The sequence below is a fragment of the Meles meles genome, chromosome 8, assembly GCF_922984935.1.
Source record: "Meles meles chromosome 8, mMelMel3.1 paternal haplotype, whole genome shotgun sequence".
Lineage (NCBI taxonomy): Eukaryota > Metazoa > Chordata > Mammalia > Carnivora > Mustelidae > Meles > Meles meles.
The window spans coordinates 21,412,762-21,431,046 of NC_060073.1; the positions used below are offsets into that span (position 1 = coordinate 21,412,762).

General features: G+C 57.3%; 1 protein-coding gene across 1 annotated transcript in view; it reads right to left on the reverse strand.

Moving 5' to 3' along the window:
* Positions 1 to 12,586: 12,586 nt before the first annotated feature.
* The window catches only part of CD82 (CD82 molecule), a 49,788-nt gene continuing 44,089 nt past the window's right edge, over positions 12,587 to 18,285 (reverse strand). Inside the window, exons 6-9 of the mRNA XM_046016535.1 lie at positions 17,820 to 17,921; positions 14,525 to 14,731; positions 13,778 to 13,861; positions 12,587 to 13,533 (exon numbers count right to left, since the gene is read on the reverse strand). Coding sequence (XP_045872491.1) covers positions 13,456 to 13,533; positions 13,778 to 13,861; positions 14,525 to 14,731; positions 17,820 to 17,921 — 471 coding nt within the window. The 3' untranslated portion in view covers positions 12,587 to 13,455. The remainder of the gene's footprint in view (positions 13,534 to 13,777; positions 13,862 to 14,524; positions 14,732 to 17,819; positions 17,922 to 18,285) is intronic.

Here is an 18,285-nt window from a genome sequence, read left to right on the forward strand (position 1 = left end):
CGTCCCCCGGAGAACATTCGCCTGCGCCTCCCACACATGGGCCATGGGCCTCCTGCACAGGCTGCCCCCCAAGTCTTCCCTGGCTTTCCAAGTCCACAGACTCTCTGCTCATTGTTCCCCAAATTTGCTAGACCACAGAACTCTCATGATGATGACGACAACGACGATGATGATGATGAGTTCTGTGTCTCTTGTGGACTGCTTTGGCAGACCAGGCCCATGTCTGGTCCACAGGAAACACATGGGTCCTATACTCTGACGAGCTCTGGGCATCCCGGCCCCCCCACCTCAGACTTGCTTCCTCCCGCTCATCTCATCCCTAGCACACAGCAGCCCCTTTCCAGTCCTTTTAGACCTTCCTCGTGGGAACTAGCTCTGTCCAGGCCACCCTGTGCCCCACCTGCTGGAAATAGGTGACCCAAGCGAGGTTTCTGACCAAGCCCAACCCCCTTCACAAGGGCAGAAATCCAAATGCCTTCACATCTCCCTCCAAAGAAATCCTTTTGATAAGCTCTTTCCTCCTCTCTAGCCCCCGACTCTCTCATTCCCTCAGCACAGGCATGTTGTGAACCCATTCTTGGCCCAACCGCCCACAGTGGCTCTCCTCCCGTCGTGACCCGCTGTCCACCCCCGGTCACACCCCACCTCTGGGCCCCGGGTCTCTAGGCCCAGGAAGTGGGTCTTTCCTCAACTGCCCACGCTGAACCTGCGAGCTTTCTCTAAGCCCTGCTGATCCCAGTCAGCCCCTTGCTCTGAGGATCCACCCACCCTCGGGGGAACCACCTCATGGGATTTGTCAGGGACTTTCCAGGTATCCGAGCTGACAGCGCCATGTCCCCAGGGAATCCCTCAGTCCCCAGCAGAGCAGCGGCCTGGTCACCCTCCTCATGTCCCCTGCAGCAACTGGTCCAGTTCGAGACACCCCTCGCTCCGACAGTGTTCTCTGTGCCCCAACTCAAGCCCCTCCGGCCCCTTCTCACAGCAACCGGTGTGACTTCTCAAAGAGAAGTCTCCACACCTGTGCCCTCTGGGCCCCGATTCCCAGAGGATGGTCTCACACCCCTAGACCTCAGCCTGCGCCCCCCGCCTTCTCTACCTCCCAGCCCCTGGCAGCTGCTGCTCATTCCCATGAAACCCTGGGCCTTCAAGGAGGGTCTCTGTCTCCTGCCCGTGTGTCCTTGCCTGTCTCTCCAAACAGCCAAACTCTAAAGATCCAAGCAGGTCCTGTCCTGCCTGGAGTGCTGAGAAGGCTTCAGTGAGTCCTACAGCCCGGACTTCCGTCTGACCCTGGACTGTGCTGATGACACGTCTGTGGAGACGATGGGTCATTCGTTCACCCAGCACGTGCAGCCAGTATGGTTGGCACTGGGGATACAGCAGTAAAGAATCTATGAGAGCCTTATACACGTTCAGGAGCCCTACAGTGCACCTGTGGAAACACACACACGTGCAAGCGCACACACACACATATGTGCACTCTTGGACACATGCGCGTGCAGACTCAGACCTGGCTAGAGACCTCAGTGTACAATGGCTTTCCGGGGGCTGGATTTCAGGAGGCTCAAGTTCGTGGCCAACATCCGACAATAAAATGCCCCTCCCATGGGGTGCGTGTGTGGCTCAGCCGGTTAAGTGTCTGCCTTCTGCTCAAGCCGTGATCCCAGGGTCCCAGGATCAAGCTCAGCCCCATGTCTGGTTCCCTGCTCAGTGGGGAGCCTGCTTCTCCCTCCACCTCTGTCCCTACCTCCCCCACCACCCCGCTTGTGCATGCTCTCTCTCTCTCTCTCTCTCTCTCTCTCTGTCAAATAAAATCTTTTTTTAAAATGCCCTTCCCACTGCCTTCCCAACGCAGGTGTTCTCTTCACCCTGCCTGTGTCCAGGACATAATCCCAGCTCCTTCACCAACTTCTGGTGTTAGTGCCTGCTATATAGCTCTAGATGGGCCATGATAGAAATGGGAACTATCAACCATGATCTATCGACCATGACCGACTCCTAGTCTTCCCCCCCCACCCTCCCCCCAAGTCCTTCCAGAGCCCGTGGAACCTCCTCTGGGCAAGGCCCATTGTCCTGAGGCTTTTTCCTGATTGAGCTTCCTTTAGAAACTGCTGCCCTGGGTGGCTCAGTGGGTTAAAGCCTCTGCCTTCAACTCCGGTCATGATCCCAGGTTCCTGGGATTGAGCCCTGCATCGGCTCAGGGAGCCTGCTTCCTGCCAAGCCTCCCCACCGCACCCCTGCCTGCCTCTCTGCCCACTTGTGATCTCTGTCTGGCAAAGAAATAAATAAAATCTTTTAAAAAGGAAAGAAAGAAAGAAAGTGTTGCCCCCTACCCCCTTCCCTCTCAAACAGGGCAGACAGGACATCACACTTGGAAACTCCCCTGGAGCATCCCAATTCATAGAACCCCAGACTTGGCCCACAGCGGGGCTACTGATACCTTCTTCTATCTTCTAGATGGGGTTATTGTCTAGATGGGGGAGAGGGAGCTGGACATCCCTGACCCTTTTATCTTCATTCCCAGGCCTCAACCTTGGCCCCAGTGCCACCTCCTTCAGGAAGCCCTCCATGCTCCTTTCCCTCACCCATCCTCTCAGACAGCAGGACAACCCTGGTCCCAACTCTGGGCCATGTTAACGGTGTATCTGCTCCCCTCTTCTGTGGATTTCCTCTCTGAGCTTCGTTCTAAGCCAACATTTCTCAAACTGCCTGTGTACATGAAGTCCAGGCTCCTGGAGCCCCTCATAGTCCAAGGATGGGACCTTAAATCCAGATCTCTAAATTGGTTCAAGTGGTGGTTAAATCAGACAACCATGGACCAGCCCTCTAAACACTATTGCCTGAGTTCTTTCTCCATTGCCTGATTTTATTCCGGCACTGAGAACAGGGTCCATTATATTCATCCATCCACCTAACCATTCATTCATTCATTCATTCATTCATTCAACAAATACATCTTAAGTGCCCTTTCTGGGCCAGGCATTGTGCTCTATCTGGGGGCAAGGTGAGGAACAAGTCAGAAGCTCTGTCTGCCCCGAGGAACTCAGAGTCTGGGGAGAAGACGGAAGCCCTAACAGCAGTCACAATTCATGGTCACCGAAGGTCACCCCAACAGGGAAAGGAAGCAAGGAGCCTGGCGCTGAGCTCGTTCCTCACCAGGCAGCTGGCTAAGCCTGCTCATGTGCTATCTTACTTGGCCTTTGCGGCAACAGCGAGGGTGAGACTATGACTGTGCCCGTTTCTGAGAGGAGGAACCGAAAACGACCCACTTGCTGAGGCTTGCACAGCTCGGGCGGGCAGAGTCTGGATTAGAACCTGTGGCCTCTGTGTGGGCAGCAAGACGGTATGCTTTCTTGCTGCTTCAGAAGAAGGCCACGGGAGGGCTCAGCGAAGCCACCATGTCATTATGGGATGTGACAGGCAAGCTCCCTGAAGGCTGATGGGAGGGAGAAGTGGGGTTAGCCAGGAGAACGGGGGGAGACTCATTTCCGAGCGGGACAGCACAGCAGACGAGTTCAGGGCCTGAAGGCAGCCTGGCACACAGGCTGGCAACTTGCTGTACGACATCAGGATCCACCGGCAGCTGGGGCACCGGGCAGGGCGTCCAGGCACCTGTCACCGTGAGCTCCCCAAGCAGGGAGGCCAGCAGCTGTGCATCTGAGCCCCTGGGCTGGGTTCAAACAGCCTGTGGCCACCTACTTACCAGCTGCGTGACCCTGGGGAGCTCCTTAACGGCTCAGAACCTCTTCAGAGATAAGATTCTCCCCCCATTACCTGGAAGACCCTTGGGCCTCCTATAGCCTATCACCTCTATAGCCCTCCCACACCCCCCCCACACACACCTGCTACAGCTCCCAGAACATAAGAAGGCTCCTTGCAGCTGGATTCTGATTGACCAGGACATCTGGGTGGGGCTGGCTGCCAGCCTGGAGGAGGCAGCCTCCACAGCGGCTGGGCTCTGAGATACTGGGGAGGCCTACAGCTAAGTCCCTACCCCAGGGATTGCCTGCCTTCCTTCCAGCTCAGACTGTGCCTGAACTCCCCATTTGTAAACAGGTCAGCCAGGAGGGGCAGGGCACCGTGCCCAGCGCCTGGTGCAGACAGATGGCCACGATCCAGCAGCAAAGCGGAGGGGTGGGCCGGCGGGCGGGGACCAAGGATGGCAGGGACCTGTCTGCTAGACACAGGGGAAGCAGGATGAAGCCTGTGGTTCTCCCTCCATTCCCAGCACACGTCCCCCTCTTCCCAGGCCTGCTGTGCCCACGGCGTTCCAAAGGCCAGCTCTCGGAGTCAGGGAATACTTGCTAACACCCCACTACCCTTTCTCCTCCGGGCCCTCCAGGCCCCTATCTGCCATACACAGATCCCAGTGGAAATTTCGAAATCCCTCTATAAAAAACCACAGCTGTGGTGACGGAGAAAGCAGAGAGCCTGCCGAAATCAGTCAAACCTGGAGTGGGATCCTGCCCTGGCCACATAGCGGTTAGGTGGCCTCAGCTGGCCACAGGGTGGGGAAGCTCAGCTTTTCCATCTGTGAAGTAGGTGGGGGGGTGGTGATCCCAAGGACTACAGAGTCGCCAGCAGGAGAACCTGTGCTGAGTGAGGGGCTGGCACATGACACAGGCCCAGGAAATGTCATGGGAGAAAGAACATTATGGAAAGGGACTCATGACAGGTGCTCAAGAAATATTTGCTGATTAAATAGGAGGTTGGATGAAAAAAGAGATAAATGATCCCCACATCTGTGCTTTTGTCTCTCTTTCTAAAAGCACAACTGGAATTAGAGCCACTGGCTGGGGGAGAGACAAGAGCAGGGCGGGATGCGGCATAACTCTTGGGGAACGGAAGGCTGAGAACATTCTCAGTGACGTCAGCCCCTGTGTGCAGAATACATTACACCCTCTCCTTGCTGCCGACTCGCGCTGACATTGAGGCTCGTCTGCGAAGGTGACTCAGGGCTGAGCTCCTGAAGACAGACTTGGGTTTCAATCTTGTCTCTGCCCCTGACTGCTCAGGTGGCCAGAGGTGAGGATGGTCTTCCCTGGCCCTCCATTTTCTCGCCTATAAAGTGAGGATCCAAGGACCAACTCTCAGAGCCACTGGGAGGATTAAGTGAGGTGATCTCTGCCGAGAGCTCAAAACTGGGCCTAGAAAAGATGGCTGTCATTTTCGCCATCATTCCCTAAGGCCGACACTGTATCAGCTAGCTACCGCTGTGTAACAACTAGTCCCAGATGTAGGGGCCCCAACCACCTTCTATTTAGCTCATGATTCTGTCAAAAATGTAGGTTGGGCTCAGCTAGGTGGTCCTTGGTCCTCTCTCGCATTTGCAGCTGGCCGTGGGTGAGCTGGGTGGCTCTGTGTCCAAGGGCGGGCTGGCTGCCAGCTGGGGTCATGTGGTGATGGGGGCCACTTGCCTCTCATCCTCCAGCAGACTCACCTGGGCTTCCTCACGGGCAGTGGCAGAATTATGAGACAGAGAGAGTGGAAACTTATGAAACCTCTTGAGGCTTGATCTCAAGATTGGCCCACTCTCCCCTTCCCACATCCTATTGGCCATGGCATGCCACAAGGCCAGCCACGATTCAGGGAAGAGCTGACTACACAGTCACATTGCCGAGGGCATCAACACGAGGAGGGGAAGAGAACAACCATTTCTGCCAACGACCAACCAAGCGACCACAGGGGACAGCTGGGACAGGAACCAGGTCTACGGATGTCCAGGGCAGTGATCCCACCTCAGTAGCCCTCTCTGTCCTGTGACACCAGCAGCAAAGACTGTCACTCTCCCGATGGCTTTGCTGCTCCATTTTCCACCCTCAGTCAGAGGTAGGTTGGCACCTGTGAGCTTTCTGAGCCTCAGGAGATGGAGACCAGAGTCCAATCACAGCCGGCCACATGCACGCCACATGGGGAGTCATGGGGACCTCATGATCGTGTCCCCTCGGTCCTCAGAGGAAGGACACACACATGACACACCCAGACACCACACCCTCCCCCCCAACAGGGCTGCCCCAGCCGTCCTCTAAGTCAGTCATTAAACTATCCCGACGAGGTAGTCTTTATACCATCACAAGCTCCAGACAGTGTCCCTCGGCCACCTGGGAAAAGGTTTTCTGTCCACATGGAATCCACGAGAGGCCGTGACATTCACATCCATGGTTTGATTGTTCCTGTGCCTCCTCTTGAACCGTGGGCTGGCCAGCCTCCTGGTGGAGTGACAGCCCTCAGGGTACCCCTGGCAATGAGGACAGCAGGTGACAACGGCCAGACTGGGGACAGGCTTCTTCCATTATCTCCTGTGCTTTAGCTGGTGGGTAGGGACAGACTTGAGCGTCTGTCTCTGACACAGGGTACTTCTTCCATTTAAGTTTGTGGGTCTTGCCTATGTTCCCCCTCTAGCTTGCCGGCTCCGTGACACCAGGGACTTCACTCACCTGGCTGAGCCCGGATTCCCTCCACAGAGCCTGGCATTCAATGGGCGCCCAATAGTTACTGTGCAGATCGATGGATGAAATGTCAGATGTCATTGAGTCGAGCCTCTTCAAAAAGGGCCACCTCCTCGAGGGCTCCCTTTAGAACCAGCTGTCTTTATTCCCATTGGCCTCCCTGGTGGAGGAGGAACAGGATGCAGAGCCATGGGCTCCAGCAGCCAATCCCAGTGTCTCCCCTGGGTGGTCGTCAAGTACAGTCGTTCTGGTTGTTCACTGACAACTCCAGGGTTGCTGCTTCGGCACAGCGTGAACCACTCCTCCTCCTCTGCTGGGGCAGAGGGGCAGCCTGCGGCACACCATGTAGCTTTTCAAAGCCTTGGTTTCCACACCTGATGGGGGTCTGGGGGTAGCATTTGTGTCTCCTCTGCTGGGTGGAGGGGGGGAAGGTTAAAAGTTAGCACTATGTATATGATGGCTGCTGAGAGGACAATGATGTTGCTGACAGGGAAGGGGACAGGGTCCAGAGAGAGGCACCAGCCTGTGCCTGCTGGTTTCCCACCTTCTCTCCTCCACTGCCCTCCCCCCGCCCCTGTCTGCTCCCCAAGGCACGCCTCACCCTGCAGAGCTGGCCTGTCTCCTGCTCCCAGCCCCTCCTCTGGCTGGGGTCCTGTTCGCAGCATCCATCTCACCCGGGCACCCCCTCCCTCCTCCTTGTGGGCTCCCTCAGGCTTGGAGCCAGGCCCCTCTGGGGAAGGGGCTCTCTCCTCCCATCCCAGCAGACACAGGAGGCTTCCTGGCCCCAAGACCCAGAGTCCTCTGTAAACCAGCACCTAGAGGACTGACTCGTGGAAACAGAGGGTCGTTGTCACCCTGGAAACCCCAAGCTGGGCTCACCCAGATGTGTGACACAAGGGCAAAGGCTAAGCCTCTTCACTCCCATCAGCTGCCACTAGCACCCTCCAACCCCGACCCTCCTCCAAGAGGCTGCTGGGGGCCTCTCTCAACCCCACCTTCCATCCTTCCCTCCCCTGCAGCCTCTCTGCCTTTTCCGCTGTTTCTGTCGAGCTCCACACCCCCAGCATCCTGCAGGAAGCCCGCTCCTGTTCCCAGAGGACCTGCATGAGGCATCTGAGGTGACCCTGGAGGGGGGAGGGAGGAATTTGCTTCTGGGACTGACATCGCCCCAGCCCTGAAGGCAGGTGTGTGGGGGGGGGGGGAGGTGGGAAATGACTTCAGAAGGGGCAGCTGGGAGTGGGGGTGGGTATTCCCAGCTCAGATGGCCTCGAACGGCCCCTCCCACCTCCCACCTGCTGCATCTTCTCCAGAAGCAAGGAGGTCCCCCCCACCTCCCCTCCCTGCCAAGGTGCTCCGGCTGGCCGGTCTGCAGATTGCTTCCTGCCCCAGTCCCAGCCTCTTGGACCGATTCGCAGTTCCTGCCTTGGCAGCACCGATGTTCTCCACTAGCCTGTTCCTGTCCAGGGACGGCCAGTGCCGAGGGATGTGGGGTTCCGCTGAAGCTCCGAGCTTCAGTCATGGGAAGAGGCTGCCCGGGGAAGCAGATCACTGTGTCTGTTAACCTCATGTGACAATCACAGTAACACCGGGAGTTTGGCATGACAGCCTCTGTGTCACGGATGAGTCTGAGAGGTTGTTTGCCCAGGAGCAGGAGCTGCCCAATTCATCTCCGTGGGGAAGGGGCTGCCTGGGGGTGGTGGGGGGCGAGGGTGTGATTCCTGCCGGAGTGCGGGCCGCCGGGCTGGAAGGGAAGGGGGCTGAATGTGAGAGCTTCCGCACCCTTTCCTGTTTGTCCACTCGCTGTTCATTATGCTACTTCCTTCCACAGGACGACAGAGGCTCTGGATGGGCCCCAGGGGGTCCCTCAGCAGCAGCAGTCAGCACGGACCAAGCTGGGGGCAGCGATGGTGGCTCCGTGTGTGGGCGGCATGTGGGCACAGGTCTAGGGGTGTAGGTGTACGAGATCCCTTATATTCCCCAGAACACAGGTGCCATACAGCCCAGGATCTGCTTTTCTTCACTGCTGTGTTCTTGGAAGACTAGAACAGTACCTGTCACAGATGAGGTGCCCATTTAAGTATTCATGGAATGAATGAATGAATGAATAAGCAAATGAATGAATGAACAAATGAATGAACGAACAAATGACTGAATAAATGAACGAACAGATGGTGAGCAAATGAAGCTTAGCCCACAGATTCCAGAAACTCTGGAGAGCAGACAGATACCTGCCCAGAGGCAGTGTGGCAAGTTGGGGAGGAAGTGACAGCAGTCCTGGCCTGGGAGAGGCCCTGGGGGCTATTTTGTCACTAGGGACACTAGCCACCCTCAGCACCTGGCTCCTCGGCCTGGGAAACCCGCTCACTTGGAAGACCCCAGGGACGGGGCTGGAGGAATTTCTACCAGGAAATAGGCAGGATGGGGGTCTGCCAGGGCAGGTCTGGAACATTCCAGGCTGGCAGACATTTGACCTTTCCTGCCTGCCCAATGCTGGCCACAGCTTAGCCGGAGGAGATGATCTGGGTTCCCTCACAGCTAGGATTGGACTGAGTGCTCAGGGGTGGCAGGGCCTGCGTGCGTGTGTGTGTGTGTGCGCGCACACACACACTGCGCTGACATCTGGCAGTACTTGCCCATACAGCCATAAGTTACAAAAATACTGGAGTATTTCTGTCCTCCCCAGACCACCCTCTAGTCTCCCCCACACCTCCTGCCTATCCACAGAGAAGGAACTTACTCCGGTTCCAGTCTGGCTCCCATGCCCATAGTCTATGCCCGTGCCAGACCGAGCCCCTTCCTGGACACTGCCATCGACTCCCCAAAGGACTCAGAGAGCAAGCAGTACCTGCCCCCATGCTTCCTGCCTGGTCCCAGGGAGCCATGGGTGGGCTCTCTACGCAGGGGCACCCTTGCACCTTCCCACCCTCTGTCCCAACAACCAGGCCACCATGGGGCCCCTGTGACCATCATCTGAGCCCCATCTCTTGGCTAGGACATTCAGGCAGAGATGACAGCCTGAGGGTACCCCCCACCCCCACAGAAGGCCTCACAGCCCCTCAGCTGGTCCAGCAGCCCATGGAGGGAGGCAAGAAGGATGGAAGCCCCGGGGGGGTCGGGATGGAGGAGCCAACTTGGGAACTAGAGAAGCCAGACTCTGCTCCCTCCCTACGGAATCTCACAGGCCTGGGGGCAGTGGGGGGTGGGAAGGAAGGCAGTGGAAATTGCCACCCGCCCCCCCCCCCCCCACCGGGAGGTAGGAGTGAGGGGCCCTGCAGACTCAGTGCTCGCAATGACCAGATGTCACCAAAGTCATGCTGCCGTCTGGGTCTGACAACACAGCCCAGCCTGGGGGTGGTCCCAGGAAGCCTGGGAGGCGGTGGAGGCAGGAGGAAGTCTGGAGTCAGATCCATGGAGTCCCAGGGGCGGCTCTGGTACTTTCCAGCTGCAAGGCACAGGGGACAAGCCTCAGGAGGAAGCTGGCCGGGGGTTCAGCCCATCTTCTTAATAACTTCTGACATTTTCTCAGCCTTCTTTAAAGTAGTTTGCAAACACAGATTTGAGCTCCCCCCTGCTCTCTGTGGCCCAGGGTCACACGGGAAGACTGAGGAACAGCTAGATCCAACCCAGGTCCCCGGACTCCCCGCTCTTCTGAAGAGCCAACCTGAGAAGCAACGTGGACTCTCCCCAAGGGTGGAGATGTGAGGCCCCCACTAAGATGGCAGGACCCTCGACAACAGGCCGGGTAGAACCTTCTACCTTCTCTCCCATCTGCCCACCCAGAGGGAGGCAACCCAAGGTCACAGAGGGGATCTGCCGCTGACACCCACAGCTGGTCCCATTTCATTTGAGGTCCAGCAGGTGGCCTGGGACCATGGCCCCCCTTGCCTGCCTGCCACCCCACCCCCCATCCCCATCCTTGAGACTCCCAGCCTCAGCCCCAAACCCCTGGGCATCTTGGCCAGCCAACACCCGCCCCTGCTCTTTGGGTGGAGCTCTCAGTTTTCTGGGCCATCCCAGCTTCCCCTTCTTTCCCCCACTCCAGCCTAGAGGGAGTAAGGAGGGGAGACACACATGGGGGAAGGGTCCCCCAGTTTCTCTGCGTTCATGATTGCTAGCCCCACCCTGGGTACTGTCCCCAACACTGGGGGCCTGCTGGAAACCTAAGAGACCACGTGGGCAGAGACCACAGTTTGGAACACACAAGCCCCCTGGTGTCTGCTTCTCCCCAGGTCTCATGCCTGGAGCTCCCCACAGCAGGCATTATGGAGGGGCAGTAAAACCTCACCATCTGGTAGCCCACACTCTCCTGCCCCAACACGGCCAAAGCCCTTCTCAGGAAAGCCCTCCCCGAGACCTGCTAATGGGGAATGGTCATGTGGGCACCAAAGAACCTCCAACTGAACTGGACTGTGTTGTGTCCCCACCCAACACAGCTCCTCATCTAGCTGAAGCCCCGGAGTCTCCTTATCTGACTGGGGAGCATGACCTACAGCCAGGGACCAAGGCTTGTCTCTTAATTCAACCTTTCTCCCTCTGGAAGGCCATCACTGGTGCAAGGGTGGCACGTGGGTCCCTTCCCTGGGCAAAAGGAGGCAGACAGTAAATGTGGGACGGCTCCCAACTCCCCAGGCAGCAGCAGAATGTGGAGGAAATTACTTAACCATGTGTTCTTCATTGTCCTCATCTGTAAGTTGGGGATGATGAACATGGGCCTCCCAGGATTATCGGGAGTCAGTCAGTTGACAGGGGCACTAGAACCGAGCAAATGCTCTTCAGGCCCCAATTACTATGTACAATTGTCATCCAATCACTTTGCAGACATTCGCTGGGTCTTCCTGGTTCCTCATTGGCAGATGCACAGCTTCTGTCCTCGCTGCCCTTAACCAGCACAAGGTCAGGCACAGGCGGCTTCTTTATGCTTTCTGCTCCAGTCATGAAGGGATATCAAAGTTTGTGCGTTTGAGGGTGGGCTTGAATTCTAGATTCCAGCCAGCTACATTCTTCCTAGTAGCTAAGCTATGGAAGCGCTGGGAAATGAGAGCTACAGAACTGACAAAGTTTCCCTTTTTGCTTTGGCCGCCAGGAAGCTCAGAGAGAAAATTACTTCAATTCAACTGAGCAACTAGAGCTCAAAGATGGCAACTGCTTTCACGTCCCAGGCCAGCTGGATTGATGGACAGTACTGAACTGGTAAGGATCCCGAGGCTGCAATGAATAACATCAGTTTGAAGCATGGCCAGGGTGCCTCTGGGCTAGGTAAATGAGAACGGTGATCAACTAGTGATGTCTGCTGCAAGTACAGCAGTGAAGAACACAGGATGTGCACCGTGTGGATTCGCCATCACCAGGTTGGCCAAGTCAGCTGGCCTCATTTCACCCACGTCTGCACTTCCTCGTAAGCTCCTATTTTCCCTGTTACGGTTCATGTTTTATTACATGTACTTGCCTACAGAATGAGGCAGGTTATAAAGGAAATAAGCTGGGATGGCTTCCCTCCAGGCCCTCAGCCCTCTGTGCAGGCTGACAGCCCCGGGGAGAGCCTCTGATTGCAGCAGAGACCAGGCTCCATAGAGCTTAAGTGTTCTTCAGCCCCCGGGGATGACCCCGTGTCCTCTACAGGCCAGAGTGTCAGCCACAGAAAGTCTCTTGCAAGAAATTAATTAGGTTCAGATCAACAGTTGCACTGTCCCTAAGATGTGCCCTCCCCCACCTCCTCAGTGAAGACAATACTGTCTGGCTTGTGTGCCCCCCCTCTGCACTGCCCATCTCTCTTGGGGAAGCCTCTGTAGCTACAACTTATTGAGACCAGAGAATCTAAAAGCAACATGATTCAGGAGTCACTTGGGAAAGCTGCTGAAAATGTAGATTCTTTGTCCCCGGCCCAGATCTGCTGTATCAGAATCCCCCGGGCCTGGAATCTGCATTTTCACCAGCGCTCCCACGGGTGTGAGAGACCCACAGGGCTGGGGCTGGTGAGGAGCCTGGAGAAGCCAGACTGACTTTGGGCCCCGCCAGGCTCTAAGGCTGGGCAGCAGCGCCACCTGGTGGGCCCTGCGGAAACACCTCCCAACTAGTGGCCCTTCCAGCCCTACTTCAGGGTAGACCGCTCCTTTCCAGTTTGTCCTTCGGACTCCAAAAGCAGCATCTCCAGGCGGCAAGCTGGATCGTTACAAATCCTCTTTAATGTTACTTGTCAAATCTTGGACGTGTTTTATAGAACTGTTCACAGAGCCCCTTCCCACTCCCTTACAAGGCACAGTCTCACCCACCCATTCCCTCAGGGGCAAAGGACAGGCCGGCCTGGCTTCTCCAGGGAAAGTGTCCTCCCTCCCTCCCCTTCCCTGGACAGCTCGGGATCCTGGCAAATGCAGGACCAGCTCTGTGTCAGGCCCCTGGGGTTCATCACCCCGATTCCTTAAGCAGTCCAGAGCCAGTCCAGATTCCCCGGCCCAGGGGGCCCCTTCTTCGGCCCAGCTCAGAGCCTCATCCTCGGTTGATCTGAGCTGGCCTGGGGACGGGCTACTGCTCCTAAGAATGTGAGGTAAAGCCCACCCTCTCCCACTACCTTCAATGAAAACGTGAAAACCAAAGATAGAAGCATTATAGTGGAAAAAAAGTTTACCCACGCAGTGGGCAGCCCCGGTGCCTTCTCCAAATCCCACCCCCCATCCCCAATGTTGAATACACCTTTCCCCACCCCATGGACACAGCTCCCAAGGTGGGCAGAGACCCTGTGCACCTGTGCAGGGACGCCGTGGGAGCGTTCTCTCCAGGAGCCTACGCGGATCCCGGCAGGCAAGAAGCAAAGCAGCCACGGAGCCGCTGGGGCTCAAGTCTGGAGGCAGAAAGGTAGGGAGATGGGTCCAGTCCCCAGAAAGCCTCCCCTCTCCAGCCAGCACAGGACAGGCATGGGGGAGTGAGGTGGGCGGTGAGCCTAGAGCAGAGCCTGGAGACCCTGAGGAGCCTGGAGGCTGGGGGACTGGCAGGGAGGAGGGGGACAGCAGCCGCCTCAGTACTTGGGGACCTTGCTGTAGTCTTCAGAGTGGACGTGCCGGCACAAGCAGATGGACAGGAGCATCCCCAGGAGCTGTCGGGGCAGAGGACAGGAGTCAGAGGGAGGACCCAGGGCAGCATCTGACTGTGCAGGTCGGCGAGGGTCCCGGGGCTTGAGCGGGATGAGTGGACCCACAACTAAAGCCTCAGGACCAGCCTGTGGCTCCAGCGGCAGAGGCACCCAGGGAGCGGACAGTGGCCTGGCCTACCTGAGGCCATCAGCAGGGATGGTAGGGCTGGGGGTGGGGCAGGGGTGCTGGAGGGGAAGGGATTCAGACCTCGATGACAGCGACGCCCACACAGATGCCTAGGATGATGCCCACATTCTCCTGCAGCCAGGCCTGCACCTTCTTCATGCAGCCCTACGAGGGAAAAGCACGACCACATCACCCCACCACGCAGCCTCACCCCACTGTGCACAACGGCCGGGAGGCGCCCCCCCACCCGACCTGGCCCAGAGGGCCGGCAGAGCGGGGTCTGTGTGTTCCCTGACTGTGTAAATCAACAAATATGTTGACGCAGGTACAAATGACAAGCAAACAGGTGAATCAAAGGCAGGAGCAGCTAAGTGAAGGGAGGGGAGAGGGAAGGAGGGAGGGAGGAGGGAGGAGGGAAGGAGGAGGGAGGGAAAGAAAGATGGATGGATGGATGGATGGATGGAAGGGAGGGGGGAGGGAGGGAGGGTGAAGGAAGGAGAAAGGAGGAACGAAGGAAGGAAGGAAAGAAAGGAAGAGGAAGGGAAGGAGGAAGTTAGAAAAGGAGGGAGGGAGGAAAGGAAGGAAGGAAGGAAAGAGGGATGGATGGATGGATGGAAGGAAGGGAGGGAGGGAGGGAGGGAGGAGGAGGGAGAAAGGAGGAGGGAAGGAAGGAAGGAAGGAAAGAAGGAAAGAGGGAAGGGAGGGAGGGAGGGAGGGGGCTGGAAAGAAATGGGAGTTAAGAAGCAGCTCAGGCAAGTCTGAGCGGCCTGAGAACCCAGACCCCAGGGTGCCCCAAGTCCCTCCCGGGCCCCACAGCCATCCACACACCTCATGGTACACAGGCCAGTAATCGGGGTTGTTCCCACTCTCAGTCCTGTTGCTGTCGAAAGCCTCACAGAAGCCCTTCCTCACCACGAAGCTGTCCTCCTCCTCCCTCCTGGCCTCGCAGGAACAGGGGTAGGTGACGTTGGTGCGGTTCATGAGCTCCGCGTTTTCCGTCCAGTTGTAGAAGCTCACCCAGCCGCAGCACTTCACCTGCCGGGAGACCAGCTGCTCACGCCCACAGCTCTCAGGCAGGCAGCCCTCCGGGGGAGGCGGCATCTCCCAGGACGGAGGCCCAGATCGACCACTTTTCAGGACCCCTCCTGGGCCCAGCAAACCACCAGGATCAGAGTTTAGGTTTTGCTCTGGCTTCTGGGAGCCGCAGGGAATTTAAAGGGGCTTTCAGGAAACGTATACCACAAACATTCAAACAGCAAGAGACAACAAGTCAGGGGCAGTAAAAATGCAAAGCAGCACAGGAGGGACGTTCAAGTTGAAAGACAGCACACAGATAAGTGGGACAGAGCAGGGCAAACAACACAGTTAAGAGTGTGGGGTCTCGGGGAGCTTGGCAGGCTCAGTCCATAGAGCACGCAACTCTTGATCTCTGGGTCATGAGTTCAAGCCCCACATTGGGTATGGAGCCTACCTGAAATAAATATTTTTTTTTAAAAAGAGCGTGGGGTCTAGAGTCCAGCTACTGGGTTCAAATCCCAGCTTTGCCACCTACCAGAAGCTTAACTTTGGTTAAAGTGCTTTCCTTAGTCTCCTCATCTGCGAAATGGGGTAACAAAGGTTCCTAACTCAAAGGGCTGTTCGGAGGACTCCCCGGGACGAGGCAGGCCAAGCGTCCGGCTCTGATATGGACGGCTAGGGAAAGGCCAACTCTACTTTTAGGTGCCGTGTACATGTTAGAATTGAGATCTGGCTCTGAGCTTCCTGGTTACCAAGGTGAAAAAAGGAGATATGGCCAATTCTGCCTTTTGGAAGAGAAAAGGTTCTAGCTCCAGAGGAGAAGAAGTCCTTTCGAGGCTCCTTGGGCCAGAAGGGGCCTCCGTGGGGCTCGCAAGGGGACCCTGAGGGCTGTGGATCACATCTGGGCTTGAATTCCTGACAGGGCTGGGATGTGAGGAACTAGGCCTGTGCTGGAAAGGCCCATGGGAAAGTGGAACCGAGTCGGGGAGGGCCTGTGCCCCGGGCCTGTGCTAGCCGCCAGCCCTGGCTTCCTCGTGGAAAAGGGGATAGCGAGAGCTACTCTGCCAAGGTCCCTGGGAGGATTAAGTGGACTCTCAGGGTAAGTTTCATGTCCCCAGGCTGGGTGCATGGGTGGTTCCCCCTGCTTCCCTTCAGCTCAGGGGGGTGGGTCCCTGACCAGCAGCCCGGTGACCAGCAGGGGGCGAGCCAAGCTCAGGCAGCGGCTGGGACAGATTCCTTCCTTCTGTCCTCCTCTCATAGGGATGCTTAGCAGCTTCCAGCCTGGGCCAGAGGCCAGCACCACTGAGGGGCGCACCCAGGCCCTCATACCCTCATCAGAAGGTGACAGTGCTCCTTGGCCACCACGCCAGGCAGAGTCCCCAACCCCGCCTCTTGCCAAGATCTGTCCCCGGCCACCACGTGCCCTGTGTCTCAGGGGTTGCGCGGGACCAATAAACCCTCATCACCAACAGGCCACCAAAACGCTGTGTAAGCGCCACAGGCTTGACACACTCTCTCACACGAGCACGGGTCCAAGGCCCTGTTTGCCAGACGGGGACCCAGGCTCTGCACGCAGCAGAACTGGTAGTCCCAGCCTCAGGGGCCTGACTCAGTCAGCTTTCCTAACCACCATGCCAAGCGGCATCTGACAGACATCAGAATGATCTAGAGGCCTCAACGGCTGCAGAAATCCCCAACCAGTCAAGTGCTTCCCACGGCAGGGTGCACACCATCTCTCAAGGGACCCGCCTCTCCTCTAGACGCCTCGAAGGAGGGACGTGTTCATCCTGGGACATGAGGGTCCCCCCCAACCTCAACAACTGTGGGTCAAACTGAACGTGTGAGGAAAACATCTTCCCACAGGCACTGAGCCACCCAGTGGACACAGGCCCCCCGACCCAGCTCCACCTGGTCCTCCTCACCAAACACCGTGAGGCAGGAAACACTACCCTCCCCTCTTCGTGGCCCAGAAAAGGGATGCACCCGTGTGGTCTGGACAGAGTCCCGTCTCCAGACACCCTGCTCTCCTGGTGTTGTGGAATCGGGCCTACTCCCGCTGGCCCCACCCCTGCCCCTCACACCCACAGCCCCCTGTCAGGCAGCAGTCAGTCAGAGCTGCAGGCAGGCCCTGAGTGACCGCTGTGGCCAGTGCCCCCTCGGGAGACAGGAGGCCGCTGCTACAGCCCAGAGATGCTGGGTCCCCACCGAGGGCATACAGCCTCTGGACTTCTGATCCCCGAGGTCCGTTTGCATGTGTGGTAACTGGCTCGCCATCAGGGCATGCTGGGAACCCAGTGGGCCAGTCAGTTATTCTGTCTGTCAGTCAGTCAGCCGGCCATTCATTCATTCATACAGTCAGTCATTCTGTCTGCCGGTCAGTCCATCATTCATGCATGCATTCATTCATTCAGTCATTCTGTCATTCATTCATTCAGTCAGTCAGTCAGTCTGTCTGGCAGTCAGTCCATCATTCGTTCAGTCAGCCAGCCAGTCATTTTGTCGCCAGTCCCTCATTCATTCAGCCTGTCAGTCACGGAATCAGTCAGTCATTCTCTCATTCCTTCATTCAGTCAGTCTGCCTCTCTCACTTACCTGAGGTGGAATACACACACACACACACGCACAGCTTGATGAAGTTTTACACATAGACTGACATGACTGCCAGTTGGATCAGGATTTGGACAGAACATTCCTTTCACCCCAGAAGGTTCCCATGGGCACGTCCCATGCCAATACCCTCCCAGAGGTACTCTCCACTCAGACTCATGTCAGCACATCAGCCTTGGCACCCAGTTCCTTAACCCCCCGGAGGGACTCCTGACACTCCCCAGCCTGGCTTGAGAGGAGGGCCCTCCCGCTCTGGCCGTAGACTGGGGGCACCGGGAGCCCCGGGCAGCCTCCAAGACCCTGGGCCCCCTGAGTGAGAGACTGTGGTGGTAGCTGGGGTGCCAGACAGGGGGACGACTCAGAGGCCCCTTGCCCCCAACAGATACACACTCATATACAAACTCGCTGGAATATTCAGTCAGGCAGACGACACCCAGACTCAGGCGCACACTGGGCCAGGACCCTCACGCCACCCCCGTTCCTGCCACCGTTGCCTTACCTGGGCCTGCACATAGTCCCAGGCCTCCTGCAGTCTGTCCTCGTGACTGTCCTTGTAGTTCTGAATGAGGTTGGTCACGATGTTGCCCATCTCCTGCTTTAGCTGCAGACAGAGGGGAGAATAAGGGTCAAGGTCGGATTTCCTGAAACCCATTCCCCACCTTTGGTCACATCTACTTAAACGGCCTCTCTCCTCACCCACCCCAGCCCTGGGGACATGCTCACACTCAAAAGCATCCTACTGTTCATGCCAGCTGCTTTTCTAGTGCTTCTAGGGTGCCAGGCCCCTGCTGGCCACCACAGGAAGCCCGGGGTAGTCGGGGCCTACCACTGCTGTACTGTAGTCTGTTCGGCACTCAGCGCCCTCCGGTGGCCTGTCATCCCTCTCAGGAAGAACGCCACCATCCTGTCAGTGGCCCACAAGGCCCAGCCTTGTTTGGCCCCTGCTCTTCCCAAACCTCTTTTTC